Source organism: Oncorhynchus gorbuscha, linkage group LG25, assembly GCF_021184085.1.
Source record: "Oncorhynchus gorbuscha isolate QuinsamMale2020 ecotype Even-year linkage group LG25, OgorEven_v1.0, whole genome shotgun sequence".
NCBI classification, from domain to species: domain Eukaryota; kingdom Metazoa; phylum Chordata; class Actinopteri; order Salmoniformes; family Salmonidae; genus Oncorhynchus; species Oncorhynchus gorbuscha.
This window is the reverse complement of record NC_060197.1, coordinates 32,228,906-32,246,360: the sequence shown is the minus strand read 5'-3', so window position 1 is coordinate 32,246,360 and position 17,455 is coordinate 32,228,906. Positions and strand designations below refer to the sequence as shown.

Genomic DNA, 17,455 nt, shown 5'->3' with positions numbered 1-17,455 from the left:
GCTGTAAGTATGGTGATGAGCATAATTCGCGTTCATTTCTTTAGGAAATTACAGCCAACAAAAGGTGAGGGCACGCAACTTAAAAGTCATTGAGTTGATTTGGTACTCCTGTGTCAGTTCTGAGGACGTCCAGAATGTTGACATTGTCTCGACGTTGTGTTTCCAGGTCGTGGGTGATTGGGGCCATCGCTTTGCTCTGTCTGCTGGGCTTGACCTGGGCCTTCGGCCTGATGTACGTCAACGAGAGCACGGTCATCATGGCCTACCTCTTCACCATCTTTAACTCCCTGCAGGGCATGTTCATCTTCATCTTCCATTGTGTCCTCCAGAAGAAGGTACGTGTTTCCCTCTAACCTTTGTGGTCCAGTGCCCGTATTCAGAAAGTATCTCAGAGAAGGAGTGCTGATCTGGGAATCGTATTAATTGGGATCTAAAAGCAAAAACCGATCCTAAATCAGCACTCTTACTCTGAGAAGCTTGATACAATTTAGCTCCTCTTGCTAAGAAGATTTGGTCAAAGCACTTTCAGATGGGGAGCAGGCTAATTTCACTGCCCGTACCATCATAAAGAAGTGAAGTTGTTAACTCACAATCTCACAATCAAAAGTATTGTAGTTAATTAACTACATCTGAATGGGAATGTGTGTGGTTCACAGGTGCGTAAGGAGTACGGAAAGTGTCTGCGTACCCACTGCTGCAGTGGCAAGAGTGTAGAGAGTTCCATTGGCTCTGGGAAGAGCTCAGCCTCCCGCCCACCAGGGCGCTATTCCACAGGGTCACAGGTAGGTGGCGCCTTTCTTCTCAACTCTTTCAGCTGTCAGTGTATTCTGTTGATTTTTTTATTTTATTTATTTTACCTTTATTTAACCAGGCAAGTCAGTTAAGAACAAATTCTTATTTTCAATGATGGCCTATCTAGCATATCTGATATTTATTTGTTTCTTGATTCTACCTCCTGGTGTAGACCAGAGAATTCATTTTATTATGTTATTTGTATTTACTTGATCAAATAGTACATTGTTAATTAATAGTTAACAGTACACAGTACAAATAGTCAACAGTACACCATCAGCCCGTGTCACGATGAAGACTGATTTCAGCATCCCTAACCCTTGAATTACATACAGCAGCACATTGACAACCTACCACTACCCCTATTTCTGTCCACGTGAACCGCGTGTGAATGGAAGCGCTCGTAAACACGCTGTAATTTATCGGCAACTCTGAGACTTTTAAATTAACGTGTAATTAGCAAAGTACATCGTAAACAGGTGTGCTCTGGGTGCTTACAATGGTCGGGTTCTCTCTCTCGAAAATAAAAGTTGGAAGGCGTGAAAGTGAGATTTGGATCGAGTGACATGTGTGTTTATATGGCCAGTGAACAATGCTTCGCCCACCCAAAACAGTGCCTATAGAAAGTGTACACGTTGAACTTCTTTCACATTTTGTTGCGTTTTTAAAGTTGAAATAGATATCGTTGTAGCTTTTTGCTATGGATCTACACAAAATAGTCCATAATGTCAGTCGTTTTTTTGTTGTTGTACAAATTAATAATAATTGAATAACTACAATTTAGTTGTTGCATAAGTATTCACCCCCTTGGTTTAGACAAGCCTAAATTAGTTCAGAAGTAACATTTGGTTTAGCAAATCACATAATAAGTTACATGGACACACTGAAATAATAGGGGTTGACATGTTTTTTCTTCTCTGTCCCCCATCAGTCAAAAATTGAATTTCAAGCACAGATTCAACTACAAAGACCAGGGAGCTTTTCGTAAGCCTCACAAAGAAGGGCAGTGATTGGTAGATGGGTAACAATAACACATCTGACATTGACTATATCTTTAAGCATAGTCTAGTTAATAATTATGCTATGGATGGTGTATTAAACCACCCAGACACATCAAATATGGAGTCATCCTTCTGAACTGAGCAGGAAGGAAACTGTTCAGGGATTTTACCATGAGACCACCGGGGATTTTAAAACAGCTATAGAGTTCAATGGCTGTGATGGGAGAAAACTAAGGATGGATCAACAACATTGTATTGACTCGACAATAATGACCTAAATGACACGTTGAAAAGAAGAATAAAAAGGAATACTTATCTAATCAAGGTATATTAGTGTTTTATTTTTCATCTTTTTTTTATTTTTTATAAAGAGAGAATTTTTCTTCCACTTGGACATTACTTTGAGTATGTTGTGTAGATCGTTGACATAAAATGACAATGAAATCCAACGACACAAAATGTGACTTTCTAAAGGCGCTGTACTCTCTAACTGGTGGCCATCTAGTCTTTGAGCGCTGATTCACATTACAGTTCCAAAACCCCAATGATGTGTTAGTTGTGTTGTTCCCCCTCTGCAGAGCCGGATCCGTCGGATGTGGAACGACACAGTCAGGAAACAGTCGGAGTCATCTTTCATAACCGGCGACATCAACAGCTCAGCGTCGTTGAACCGAGGTAATAATAATTAGTCAGTTAGTCACCACGCATGCTTGAAGGCCCTGTAACCCACAAAGCCTCACTTTTAGGTTTTCAGGGTTGTGTGATGTCAAGGAAGAAGGGAGGAATTGCATATGCCGGCTTTTGTTCTGCCAAAGCACAAAGACGCCGTTTTCTTTTGTCTGGATTGACGAATAATGGTCTTCTGTCTGGACCGTGATTGTCTGAATCAGGTGTGTTAGTGCTGGGACAAAATGCTCATCCAGTGTCCTGACAGTGAAATATGCTATCCATCAAGTCAGCATAGTGTGGGTGGTTTTCACACTTGATCGTGGCATGGTTGCTGGACAAAAGGTGGTCCACTTTGTGTTTTGTGCACAGAACAAAAGTTTTTGTCTCCAACTCACCTTCTCATATTTATATGTACAGTACCAGTCAAAAGTTTGGACACACCTACACATTCCAGGGATTTTCTTTATTTGGACTATTTTCTACATTGTAAAATAATACTGAAGACATCAAAACTATGAAATAACATATGGAAGCATGTAGTAACCAAAAAAGTGTTAAACAAATCAAAATATATTTTAGATTTTGGATTCTTTAAATAGCCATCCTTTTCCTTGATGACAGCTTTGTGCACTCTTGGTGTTCTCTCAACCAGCTTTATGAGGTAGTCACCTGGACAGTCCCACTAAGCACAAACCAGTTGGTGTGTCCAAACCTTTGACCTGTACTATATATATAAGGGGTCCTGTTATTTCTAAAATAATTATGAATCACTTTATAAAATTAGTAGCTGGGTCATTCCACAAATTAGGTACCTTTTTGAGTAGTGTAACTACACACATTTTTTACATTATGTCAAAGACATGTTCAATTTAATAAAATACACCATCTCAAGAAGTTAAATAAAAAAAGGACTATAGTAAGTGCCTATTCAATTCCAAATAAAGTAACAGGATTGACCGTAACAGGACTGACCGTGTTGACTATTTCATTTTAAATCAGTCATAAACCCCCTTGTGACATGGGCAATGGACGCTGCTTGTGTGCAACAGGTAGGGACAAATGTATGCAAGCTTCACCCCCCCCAAAAATATTTCTGAATACATTTCTAGCCTGTCTACCTATGGATAACCGGGTTAACGTGTTATGCTCGACCCGCTCAGTTTTCCTTCACAAAACACCAGAAAATGTCAGAAAAGAGTAAAACCAACTCACCTGGTTTTACGCTGATTTGACTGGTTTTTGTGTGTGTGTTTTTTTAAGAGTAGTCTCACCATATTCAAATAAGTTAAATTCACGTAACCTTCAAATGAAGGACAGGTTGTTGTTGTTTTTTTACCTTAAAATGAATCAATAATAACATGAAATAAATTATACTCTTCAGAAATGACTTTACAATGATGGTGAAAACCTCAAAATGTCTCCAAGTTAAGTTGGTTAAAATCTTTCTAGAAGTCACAGAAGATGCTGCATTTTGGCTCTTTAGTATGTTTTCATCCATTTTTTATTCTTATTTATCTGATTTATAGAATAGTCCATGTGGTCTACAGTGCCTTACAGAAGTATTCACCCCCTTTGGCGTTTTTCCTGTCATTTAAAATGATTTTTATTTGGATTTCATGTTATGGACATACACAATTCCAAATTGCTGAAGTGAAATGGAAAAAGATTTTAAAAATGATAAACTGAAAAGTGGTGCGTGCATATGTATTCACCCCCTTTGCTATGAAGACCCTAAATAAAATCTGGTGCCACCAATTACCTTCAGAAGTCACATAATTACTTTACATAAATAAAGTCCTCCTTTGTGCAATCTGAGTGTCACATGATCTGCCACATGATCTCAGTATATATACACCTGTTCTGGAAGGCCCCAGAGTCTGCCACACCACTAAGCAAGGGGCACCACCAAGCAAGCGGCACAATGAAGACCAAGGAACTCTCCAAACAGGTCAGGGACAAAGTTTTGGAGAAGTACAAATCAGGGCTTGGTTATAAAACAATATCCAAAACTTTGAACATCCCACAGAGCACCATTAAATCCATTATTAAAAAATATAAAGAATATGGTACCACAACAAACCTGCCAAGAGAGGGCCGCCCACCAAAACTCACAGACCAGGTAAGGAGGGCGTTAATCAGAAAGGCAACAAAGAGACCAAAGATAACCCTGAAGGAGCTGTAAAAAGCTCCACAACGGTGATTGGAGTATCTGCCCATAGGACCACTTTAAGCTGTACACTCCACAGAGCTGGGCTTTACGGAAAAGTGGCCAGAAAAAGGCCAGTGCTTAAAGAAAAAATAAGCAAACACGTTTGGTGTTCGTCAGACTAAAATTGAGCTTTTATGCCATCAAGGAAAATGCTATGTCTGGCACAAACCCAACACCTCTCATCACCCCCAGAACATCTTCACCAGAGTGAAGCATGGTGGTGGCAGCATCATGCTGTGGGAATGTTTTTCATCGGCAGGGACTGGGAAACTGGTCAGAATTGAAGTGATGCTAGATGGTGCTAAATACAGGGAAATTCTTGAGGGAAACCTGTTTGTCTTCCAGAGATTTGAGCCTGGGATGGAGGTTCACCTGTTTTTTTGTCTTTTATCTTGTTTGTTTCACAATAAAACATAATTCCCATCTTCAAAGTGGTAGTCATGTTGTGTAAATCAAAATATACAAATCCCCCCAAAATCTATTTTAATTCCAGGTTGTAAGGCAACAAAATAGGAAAAATGCCAAGGGGGGTGAATACTTTGGCAAGTCACTGTATATTAAAGGGCTTTTAAAATCCAATATTTTTGAACAATTTCTACTTGAAATATAAAAGGGCCTCAAAAGACACTCAACACCTTCCTAAATTACCTTGACTTTTGCAAAACAGCTAAGCTTTTAAATATGACAATGCAGTCAAAGTTTTTGTTAATTTATTAAATTAAGACAACACTTTTAATTCATTTGAAAAGGGTAAATTTTGCACCTGATGGAACCTAGAACCAAAGTAAATGTCAATATGAAATGCTTAAAGCATAATGTAATTTGCCTAACCGAACAAACAGTTAGACAAGAGCATGTCTGTTAATGTTCTACACATCTTCATGAGAACTGTCAACCAAACTAGTTTGAAACCAGGAAAGTATTAGTAATTGCTTTATTTTACATAATTGTCACCTAAATATATATATATATATATATATATATATATATATATATATATATATATATATATATATATATATATATATATATATATATATATATATATATATATATGATCTCCTTTTAATGAATAAAGAAATACATCATAGCATATTGGATGGCTGTCCAAATGAATAACTTTTCAAGTGCTCATCTATCATAGGTTCCTAGATCCTATCTGCACTAGATGATGATGCCACCACCCTGACATTTCTCAGGGATGACTCCTCTCCAGTCGCGGGGTCCCTTGATGGAGGGGTTGAGTCCATGTCGCTACCTCACTCTCTAAATCTGCTCGTCGCTCCCTTGCCCTCAGACACTAATGCCCAGTTATGATGACGGATTGATGTTAGACGGCGAAAGGAAGTGTGGCCGTCTCAATAATTAGGTACTCCGCAACGAGCGCCATCCCAAGACATTCACTTTTAGCAGAGGGAGGGAGGGTTAGAGAGCGAGAGAGAGAGAGAGAGAGGGAGAGAGAGGGAAAGAAAGGGTTGGGGCGCGGTGGGGTGGACAGGCCCAGAAGACACTGCCATAGATCTATCATGAAGACCAGGAAGAGAGGAGTAAATTAATTAACACGTTTTCACTCGAGGCGTTGAAACGCATCGGGTCTGATGTATGAAGTGTTCGAATAAACACAAAGTCTGCCCGGATGCATTTTCCGTCTGGCACAGGATAACGCATCATTTTCTGAAGCGTCAAAAGCATCACAAACAGATGGGAATAGAATCCCACCTCCCCCTTGCTCTTCTCAGCAATGTTATTATGGAATGATGTGTATGAGCATGCCTCTCTCCCTGCTAGTCCTTTTTGAATGGGTTTTCAGTACCCCGCCTCATAGTCTCTACATAACTGCAGCTGACTCCATACTTCTCTTTTCTCGAGAGGGAAGCGTGCAATCATCTTGATAGCCTCACATGTTTAATTTATCCCCACATTCACGATTATTGCTACACAATCGGTACGGTTTGGAAATGGTCCAATTTATCAAACACAGACACAAGTGGGCGAGCAGCCTGGGGGTGGGGAGGAGCTGTTTATCATATCAAAAGAGGCTGGTATTTTTGGAAGGCTTCGTAATTAGAGAATCAACAGCAACAAGAAAGGAGCACATAGTCATTATATCAAACAGAAGCAATAACCTAATGGAAACGTCCATGTTAATTGACACATCAAACAACATATGTAAATTATGTCTAAAAAAGGAATTTGCTTGAGTAAATCATGATTTTGCTTCGGTGCATTAACATGGTCACCAACCTTTTCTCCGCCGAGATCACAGTCAAAATGCAGGCCAAGCTGTACCGCTCAGAGTAAAAAATGAAATTGTGAAATTGTGAAAATGATGATCATGCCCTTTTTGTCTAAGACCGTCTGAAATTTTAGCCTGATTTGGTGGGATGCACCAGGCGGTAAATTAGTTACAGATCAATAAGAAAGACCGTTCCAAACCTTTCTGCCAATAACAGCTAGTTTTTAGTGTTCCCCTCCGTACTCAGACCACTCCCAGACAGGCCAGGAAAAATTCTTGCTTGAGAAATTGCTCTTTGCTAAGAAGATTTTTATTTGTTCCATTTTTACCATTTTAATTGAAATGACCACTGGGATAGATAGTGTTGGAGTTGAAGATACTCTGGCAATGATGCATTCATAGAAAGATTGCCTGTTGAAACTATCTTCGTGAAGTTATTCAACTGGATAACTGATATTCAACTGGACTTAAAGATGTGTTTTAAGCTTAAGGTTGTCTTTCAGGCAATTATGATGTCGGCTCTTTTTGTTCCCTGTAAGCTCAGAGGAGTAGAAAAAACCCAGCAGGAACCTGATGTAGATTATAGTTCTAGTCATTAATAAATGTGGTAAGACAATAGCACCGATATATCTCCTCCGTATCATTCCCATCATGCCCTTGCTGGCCAATTAGCATACACCACATAACACATACTGTAAGTGTTAGCCCATTCCCAACATGTCATCATTAGCGCAGTGCGTGATGCACTTAGTACAGGATGCATAACAGAGCTGTGCTCAATCCTCAACGTTAGCTATCATAATTAGTCATACATCATCCAACTCCTGCCATTTCCTTAAGTCCTACGTATACCTCTCCATTCAGAGTTGGTTGCGGTTCGTTTTCAGATGTGTAATTGAGACAGTCGTTCCTCGAAACTGTTTGTCAAAGAACGAGAATCATATGTCGTTAGAGAAGTGGTTTATCTCCCCTGCTTTCTTTCTTTCCCTCTCTCTCTCTCTCTCTCTCTCTCTCTCTCTCTCTCTCTCTCTCTCTCTCTCTCTCTCTCTCTCTCTCTCTCTCTTCCTCACTCTGACAGATTCAGAGCACTGCAAGAGAACAGTGTAGGATACTGCGTCGGCAGAACTAATTGGCGTGCATTTCCACCTCAGATGAAAGATGTTTTCCGAAGATATTTACGCACTCTGGTATTGGTACACTGCACAGTCGAATCGGGCATGTCACAGAGCACATGTTAGGATCTGGATATGTGCTCTGAATCTGAAGAGAGAAAACTCTTAGGCGTTTGCGAACATAACATATAAACAGTAGCTTATCGCAGATATGTTCGCAACTGGATACCGCAACTCTCAATATTTCACAAAATGAAGCAATCCCCCCCCCCCCCAAAAAAAAAAGTCAGTCAGTTGTTCCTCACTAACGGCTGTGCAGAATCCAACCCAGATCCAAACTACACTACCTCCTGCTCCTTCATATAAATATTCTTATTGTCTAGCTACAGTTAGTTACATTGCTCAAAGTCAAAAAGTTTATTTAGAATTGATCTGGGAGCAGATTAGTCACACAGACCAAGACATCAGTCACTGCCACATAGTCCAGGGGAGACATTTGGACAAATAGAATCAGAAACCTCTGGTTATGTTCAAAGGCAGTCAAGCATAAAGAGCCCGGTATAGTGCGAAGGGACTTACAATGAGCGTTGTAACTGGGCCTACCATCGTTGAGGATATTTCATTTAAGGGTGTTTCTTTGCGGGAAAGTTGAATGCAAAGAATTTCACTGGACAAAATGCATGGGAGATCTAGAACATTTACCCAACGTAATACAGTAACCTTGAAATGGTACCTGCCAAAAGCTTTCATAGCGTATTCAAATCAAATTAGAGGAACGTAGAAAAAACCTGGTCTACTTTTGTATTAACGTGTCTTAATCCGTCAACGGTGGTGATTTGATCATGTTGTGTTCAGGTCCGTTACTGAAGTGTCATGTCTTTGAATGGGTCTATGCTTAAACGTACTGTACTGTTGCACACTCAGCTGATCCTGTCTTGAATGTGAGCACACCAAAGCTAACAATGCTAAATGTCCATTTATCCCATTAAGAAAAAAGAAAAAACCCATTAATGACCTACCTCACTGCTGCCGTCTTGATAAGCCATGGTCATGTCAGCCTGTTTCAAGCTTTGCCACGTCTGTAGCCCAACTGTTTATCAACTCGCCCTAATGATCGTGTGAATGTTTATTGCTGCCATTGCCTCGGCTGCATCTGCCTGACTGACATGTCTCTCTTTTTTTCTTTCTCCCTCTATGTCTCATCTCTCTCTCCCTCCCTCTGTCTCTATCTGGCTGCTCCAGGGGCTATGGCTAACCATCTTATAACTAACGCTCTCCTCCGTCCCCATGGCACTAACAATCCCTATAACACATTGCTCGGGGATTCGGCCGTCTATAACAACCCGTCAGTGGGCATGTACAACACGCAAGGTGTGCCAGCCTTCTTTTCATTCCTTCAAAAAATGTCGCTAGAATGTCGCTAGAGCTTACTTGTTTGCTACAACAACAAAAATGCTTTATCACCTTTTCTTGTTTTTTTCCCTCCCCCTGCTGGATGCTTTTGGTGGGAGGGGGTGTATGGTGGCTTCCCATTTGGGGATAATTTTGTCACACTCCAAACTTATTCATGTGCCTGCATGCATAATTCAGTGTGGGGAAATGGTGCGACAAACACAAAACAATTGGGAAGGGACGTCGGTGCGCCTATTGGGAGCCGAACACACCACCAGTCACTTGTTAAGGTTTTGCTGCATTGTTGTCCTGTGCGTCTACATTTCTATGTCTGTTAACTTCTAAGTGTTGCTGGTAGTTGGTTAATCAAGCTTTCTGTTAGTCCTCCCAATCTATGATTCTAATATGAAATATACAAAAGTTGAGCTACTGATGAACTAGTATAAACAACATAACTGTTCTGCTTCTGGGCCCCGTTCCAATAAGATAACATGATGTTATAATGTTGGAATGTTTATGACTCTATATATAATCCGACTGAACATTCTCAATGATGTAAATGGCCAGTATTGCATTGGTACTTATGTGCCTCAAACTCTGTAAAGAAGTCTGTTTGTACAACCAACAAAAAAAAAACATCAAGGCGCTACGACAAGACAATACATTCTTGCTGCCCATTATATTAAAAGTACTTCAAATGTGTCACATCTGAAAATGGGACTCAATTTTATTTAATCAGATCGGTAACTCCAGCAGAGACTATACTGTATGAATGAGTTTAACCAATCCAAAATAGTACTCAATAGTACTACATACAGTAGTACTCAATAGTACTACATACCGTGGTACTCACATAGTACTCACTGGATCATTATGACAATATCAATAAAGTGATGCATGTGAACTAATCCATTTGTTACAATCTTGCTCATATCTTACACATTCCTCAAGTCTATCGTGACTTGGTGCATGTCAGTTGAATATAACGGTTTTGCCCAAATGTTACCACAGGAAATACATGTAGGTGTGATTTTTTTTTTAACACCTGAGCTGTAAAGTTAAAGGGGACATTTAGGATTTTACAACTTGTGGTCAGGTGGTTGCTCACCTGGGAAGTAGTCTATGGGCCAAGAGAACAGAAACTGTAATCCTTGGTTTGGTTTGATCTTAACTGCCACTACAACGTCTATGCAAAGGTCTATGCAAAACACATCTACGAGTGATAGGGGCATGTGCTCAAGTGTTTGTTGGCAATGGAGATCACTAACATGTTATAGCAAGATGAATACATCATATATGTAAACTCATTCCCCCCCTTTGAATATACTGTGATCATAGTTTCTTACAAAGGTTTACCAAGTATCCATGGTGACATGACGCACGGGAGGTCATTTCTGGAAGCATCATCAACCCTGTGTGCACGTCTCTTCTACCTGTCACTGTTATGCTTACTTGTGTTTTTTCTTTGTCTTTCCTTTTCCTCATGCTGTCCCTAAAAGTGCCCTACAGAGAGACAAGTATGGGAGTCAAACTAAACATTGCTTACCAAATGTAATTGACCTTAGCTTTACTTTCTTTTCACTCTATGCTGACGAAGGGGAATGCGAATACAGTCATCTTATTTGGAAGTAGAAATCCAATTTCAAAAACACAGGTCTTCCTCTGACAAAATAGAAATGTGCGAGTCAATCTAAATTCATGTGTGAATACTATTGTTCATTGAACAATGTTCAATGAACTGTTCAAAGTGTCAGACGTTCCTCCGAAATGATTAACCTCTTCTGGAGAATATCCGTCAACTATATTCACAAAGGAGATGCTTTGAAAGATCTTAATATGCTCTTCAAAATGACCAGCCCAAGGTGCATCCATTTGATATCATAAGATGTCATTGTCACTTATGGTTGACATAATTGTAATCCCATAATTTAAGATTAAATTGGCCAAAGTAGCCGACGTGCTCATGGTCCTCAGATATCGGATTCATCTCAGATGTCGGCTAATCTTGGAACTCGGTCATCACCAGCATAGATTTACGTTGTACATGAATATTTGAACTGCAAAAAAAAAGGTAGAGGAAGAGGCTTATCTTTAGACACGTTTAAACTAGCCTGATGACCTTGTGTGAGGCTGGCTGAATGTTGACATCTCCGTAAACATTTTTACAATCGGGAATCCATAACTTTCTCTGCATGAGAGAACAGAAAGTCCTTTCCTAATGTATAATTGTCAAGTTTACCCTCATCGCCGTACCCTCTATGGCAGTGTTTCTCAAACGCGGTCCTGGGGACGCCTGAGGGGAGCACGTTTTGTTGTTTTGCCCTAGCACTCCACAGCTGGTTGAAATAATCAAAGCTTGGTGATGAGTTGTTATTTGCTGTGTAGTGCTAGGGGCAAAAAGCTCAAATGTGCACCCATTTGGGTCCCCAGGACCGCATTTGGGAAACCCTGCTCTATGGTCTACAGTATATTTATCATTGCAAAGTCTGTAAGTTTTACCATGGACTTTCTTTCTATGTCTTTCTATGTTATTCCATAGCCAACTCAATTTAAGATGCCGCTTTCTGAAAGGTAGACTCAGCAGTATGACATCATGCTTACAGATCTCAACAACCACATTCAAATCTATCAAGACTGCTACTATTGGCTCTTCCCAATTTGCACCATCTCCATTGCCCACATTGTGGCGGATTTAAATGCCGTTTTTGTTGATTTGCTGTTGATTTGCAGGAAGTTGCCCCGCACTAGATGATTATGGCATATTGCTGAGTGAACCTTTTAAATCGGGGCCTATATGACTGGGGTCCAGAGATGTAGGTTGTGTATCTCGCTCTCAAAATGAAATGCATGGCTGTGGTTTGTTGTCGTTGAGTGTACGTGCATAAAGCTTTACATGTTGTCGATTGTCACACATGTATAAGTGTTCTCATCTTTGGACAAAGTTATTCCCAACTACAACACAAGCCGAACATATAGAATCATGACAGAAATGTAATTGCATTACAAGTACGATTTGAATATATAATTTTACTTTGAATTTGTGTGTGTGTAAAAAGGTAAGTATATCTAGAATCGACTGACTATGTTAAATCATTTAGAGAATCCTGCCATTTGTAGACATACCATATATACCCAACACAAAGTTATAGTGAAAAGGTTCAACTAAATAGCACAATCTGTGTGCCACCCTGAAGGTTGCGCCTCACATTTAAAAGAAAGCAGAGTTTTGCCGGGCTTAATGTGTGCGTGAACACGTCCAAGCGGATGACATTTAGCCATTCTAATGAGCAACCGCTACTTCCATCCCTCTCATATGAGCTTCTCCCCTCTATCCCTCTCTTCTCTCCAGAGGGAATCCTGAACAATGCCCGGGATACAAGTGTCATGGATACTCTACCACTGAATGGTAACCACGGCTACAGCATTGCCAGCGCCGACTACATGAGCGACTGCGTCCAGATCATCGACCGGGGCTACAACCACAAGGAGACTACGTTGGAGAAGAAGATCCTGAAAGAGCTGACGTCTAACTACATCCCCTCCTACCTGAACAACCACGACCGCTCTGCCGAGCAAAACCGCAACCTCATGAACAAGCTGGTGAACAACATGAGCAACGGAGGCAAGGATGTTGGCCTGGGGGGGATGGGGATGAATGTGGCGTTGGACTTGGATGAGCATTCTTCCTTCCCTCCGCACCTCCATGACGAGGGTCTGGGCCTGGAGTTGATTCGGGAAGAGTCCAACGCCCCCCTTCTGCCCCAGAGACCCCCATTGCTGCCACCCGTAGACAACCTCCACCATAACCACCTCCACAACCAGGGCCCGCCACATCAGCCTCCGCTCCCCCACCACCACCACCCAGCCTTCTCCTCGGCCACCACCACCTCGTCCTCGTCCCGCCGGCGGATCCCGCAGGAGAACAGCGAGAGTTTCTTCCCCCTGCTCACCAACGAGCATACCCTCGATGTGGAGCCCACTTCCCCCAGCCACCACCCCCACCACCTGCACCATCCCAGGGACTCCCTCTACACCAGCATGCCCGTGCTGGCAGGTCTACCGGATACCACAGACACCGGTACCACCACCACTACCGCCGTCCTCGCCGATAAAGATGCCGGAGAGGGCCACCCAGAAGGGGGCAAGAGCCCCGAGGCCAGCCAGGACGATGTCTACTACAAGAGCATGCCTAACCTGGGCTCACGCAACCAGCTGCACTCCTACTACCAACTAGGGAGGGGCAGCAGTGATGGGTTCATCGTGCCCCCCAATAAGGAGGATCTGTCCCCTGAAGAGTCCCCCCAGGAGCCCTCACACCTGGTCACCAGCCTATAGGCCTACAAAACCAACTCCCCTGACCCATCCGCTCCAATCCCTTCTCGCCGTGGTTCCCCTTCTTTTCTGACCCCCCCCCACTTCGCCCTACGCGTTCCCTTTGTGCTGATCAATTGTCGGCAGTGGTAGCCTTTTTTTTAACTCTGTGTCCCGAAGACTGTAATCGAAACTGATGCCAGTCCCAGTACTGACCGCAGATAGAATATTGAAACTGTTATGTTTTGTGGATAATACATCTAGTCAGGGTTGGAGAAGTCTATTGATGTGCACTTCACTTTTCTTTTTTTTTGGTTGAGATGCCCGAACCCTGTGTGGATTGATGTTTTCCCCTTAGTGTGAGGGGAGATGAGCACTCGGGACGGTGGGATCTCGTGCTCTGAAATGCGATTTGACAGTCCAAAGGAACTACAAACAGCCACAAAAAACATTCTGCTACTAGTAGATGTGTAGAGTTCAAATCAAGAAAGACTATTTTATTATACTTCTGTATCCATAATGGCTTTTTAAGGGGTTTTCTTCCTCTCTAGTGATATTGCAGCACACTTTTTGCTGAAGTGTTCCTGCAACGTTCGACTAAACTGATTTTGAACAATATCACGAAGGACCTCTTTAAATCCCATGTGCTTTACAGCATTTTTTTCCCTTTACTTTTTCCCCTTCTTTTGCTGTAACAATAACAATTGTCGAGAAAGAGGGAGAGAAAAAAAAAACAAATAACAGAATTACGAGATATTTCTATGTAAATGTACAGATACTAGCGTTGCACATAATAGTATGATTTTTGTTCCACCCAACCCTTTGTCTCTGTAAATGTAGTTGGTTAGGATCATTTCCTTTCTGCTGTGCTGGTCTTGACACCAGTATGAGCATTTTTTTTCAAGAAACGACAAAAACAAAGCAACAAAACGAAATAACACCCCCCCCCCCCAAAAAAAAATCACAGAACAAAACACTTACCATACATGATTTTTCTCTCTCCAGCAATGTAAACCACCAATGTTTTCCAAGCCATTTTTAGTTCACAGTTTGATTATTTCTTCACTGTGTAGATACAAAGAGAATGATGGTTCACACACCATAGAAGGAACACAATTACAAGTGTCGGAAAAGTTAGCCATGAGTTGGCCCTGCATCAGTTATAAGAGACTGGAGAGAAAGAGCACGTTGAATATCAATAAGCACTCGGCAAATTTACTTTTTTGAAGAGTGAACGTTTCTAGTGAGAAAAACAACTGGAAATGTATTTTATTTTCTTCCTCAAGGGAAAAAGATTATTTATTTATTAGCTCAAACTACAAAATAAAGTGAAAAATGGAGGTAAAGAATTCAGTAGCACAGATTCATTTTTATTGTGAGTTATGGTTATGGCTTTTTTTTATTTATTCATTTTTGTATTGGTTTCCAAGTTGAATGACCTCGTAACTAATATTTGTTGTAAAAGTGAAACTTGTTTGCCAACAAATAAATGACTGATTAAGATTCGCCACATAGTTATCACAAAGGTTGTGTTTTTCTCTGGGTTTTTACATTGCTATCACTCCAAAAGGCAAAAGCAAGGCCTTGCATATAAAGGTGTTGTATGAGCTCTGTTTCAATAGCTATTTCGTGAACACAATACATGGAAATGTTGTCACTGCTGGTATAATATTTACTCTGAACATGGAGGATAACAAGTGGGTGAACAAGAGAGTGCACATCCATCAGTTTACCCTGACATGAGCTATGAAGACAGGTGGGTAAGCAATCATTCATTTTGTTTTGTATTAACATTTGCCTTGATTATTACTTGAGTATCTGTCATGACCATGTTTTTCTTTGTTTTTTTTCCAAAATGATTGACTTTCTCAACTGAATGGGTATGGAGACTGCTGCAGTTATAGTGGCCATGTAAAAAATAATAATAACAGCATAGATGTCTTACCTTGTCCATAGACTTCGTATAGGCTAAGGAAACCAATGTCATTTTCAAATTTGGGTGAACTGTCCCTTGAACATTTTGCCCTTTTCCAGATGTTTTAACTTTTCCCATGCTTGATGACAGGACCAAGGTCAGCTATGTGATGGTGGTAATGACCCAATATGACATGACATGCGTCATATAATGTTGTGCAAGCTGTAGCTACATGTACTGTGTGTCAAAGATGCTTATAGTGAAGAGCCATTGGATTGGACAGTGAATGTCATGCCAGTGTTGTACTGTACATAAAATATGCTCCATGCTGTGTAGGCTGTTGCATTTGACAGTTCATATGAAGCAGTAACATATCCCCCAATCAAATATATTGTTTCTGAAACTCTGCACTTCTCTCCTTATTACTTTGCTTTATTGGTTTTTGCATGTTATGCATTCAAAGCAGTAGGACAAAAAAGAAAATGTCCGCCTCCAATCCTGTATTCATGGAGTCGCAGATGTGATTGATGGCCGAGTCCTAGTGAAAGATGACAAGGGGGTGTGAGGCTCGTCTCATCACCGCTCGCAGCCCGCCGCCACTAAAGGGACACTTCCTTCCTCCCCATGGATATGCATGAGGCTGGATCCCCTCTTAGATCTCTCTCGGGTAGCAGTGAAGAGCTATGGCCCTCGCCGCGTGTCAGTTTGACTGGCGTTTTACAAAGTGGGTGAGTTAATGAAACGTGCTGAAAAAAAGGGACTCTGGCCTCCATTCACTTTATTAATGAGTCATTACACTGGCTCATAAGTGGGCCCCGGGCCCTCGCCGCCTCTGCCATGCTGCACAAAACGACCCCGTCATGAGTAAACAGGTCTGGAATCGACACAACTACTCAACCGCTGAGCCTTGTGTGTGTGTGTGTGTGTGCTTGTGTGTTGATGGCTATGATCTAATGCTGATGCATGTTAGCTCGTGTGGAGGATGCTTTAATTAACTTTTTTTGGGTCGGTAGATCAATCACATTCACTGGAAATGTGAGAAAATGTCAAATTAGTCTTCATCTGTAGATGAGTAGTTCTGTGAGGGGGAAGGCTCTAAATATTTTGAGACTGCAGTGTGTGGCATCTCACTAAGGGCCTTAAATAATTGAATCAGTATTCATACTGTTGGTCCCAGGGGAAAAGACAAAATAACTTTCCTTTTATCCGTTTCAAGAAAGAGCATTCGAATGAATTGTCCCTTTTAGGTAGTGTAACTTGGTGGAAACAAAACACTTTTTATTTCACAATTTTTACAGTCTGTCATGAAGCGCACGTTCAACATAATAAAATACATGTTTTCCCATGTCAAGAGTTTAAATACAATGACTAGAGTAATGCTTTTAAGTGCCAAATAACGTAACAGGGTTGACAGTGTTGACAATTTACATCTTAATTCAGCCATAAATCCCTTTGTGACGGGGAATGGAAGCAAGTGTGCAAATGGGGCAATTGAATGCAAGTTTCACTAAAAATGTGAATTGTTAAAACATTTCTAGCCTCTCTATCTATGGGTAACAGGGTTGACGTGTTATGCCTGACCCACTCGGTTTTCCACCACAAAAAAAATCCGAAAATGTATAGAACCTGCTTTCACACTACGATCTGATTATTAGATGTTCAGTTGTTTCTTATTTTTAAACAACTTCAAATCGAGTAGTCTCACCATATTAAAACGAGAGTTCAGTTCACGTAACAGGGTGACCTTAAAATGAGGGACAGGTTTTTTGTTTTTTTTCTCCCTAAAATGAATCACTAATCACATGAAATAAATAATCA

General features: G+C 41.0%; 1 protein-coding gene across 18 annotated transcripts in view; it reads left to right on the top strand.

The window, feature by feature from the left end:
- adgrl3.1 (adhesion G protein-coupled receptor L3.1) overlaps positions 1–16,045 on the top strand; it is a 329,225-nt gene extending 313,180 nt beyond the window's left edge. For 6 of the 18 annotated variants that reach the window (XM_046328082.1, XM_046328081.1, XM_046328080.1 and 3 more), the window contains 4 exons: positions 167–335; positions 657–782; positions 2,372–2,468; positions 12,761–16,045. In XM_046328082.1, coding sequence (XP_046184038.1) covers positions 167–335; positions 657–782; positions 2,372–2,468; positions 12,761–13,746 — 1,378 coding nt within the window. In that variant the 3' untranslated portion in view covers positions 13,747–16,045. Of the gene's footprint in view, positions 1–166; positions 336–656; positions 783–2,371; positions 2,469–9,261; positions 9,391–10,910; positions 10,963–12,760 lie in introns of all 18 variants that reach the window. The other 12 variants (XM_046328067.1, XM_046328070.1, XM_046328068.1 and 9 more) reach the window with 5 other exon arrangements.
- The last annotated feature ends 1,410 nt before the right edge of the window (positions 16,046–17,455 follow it).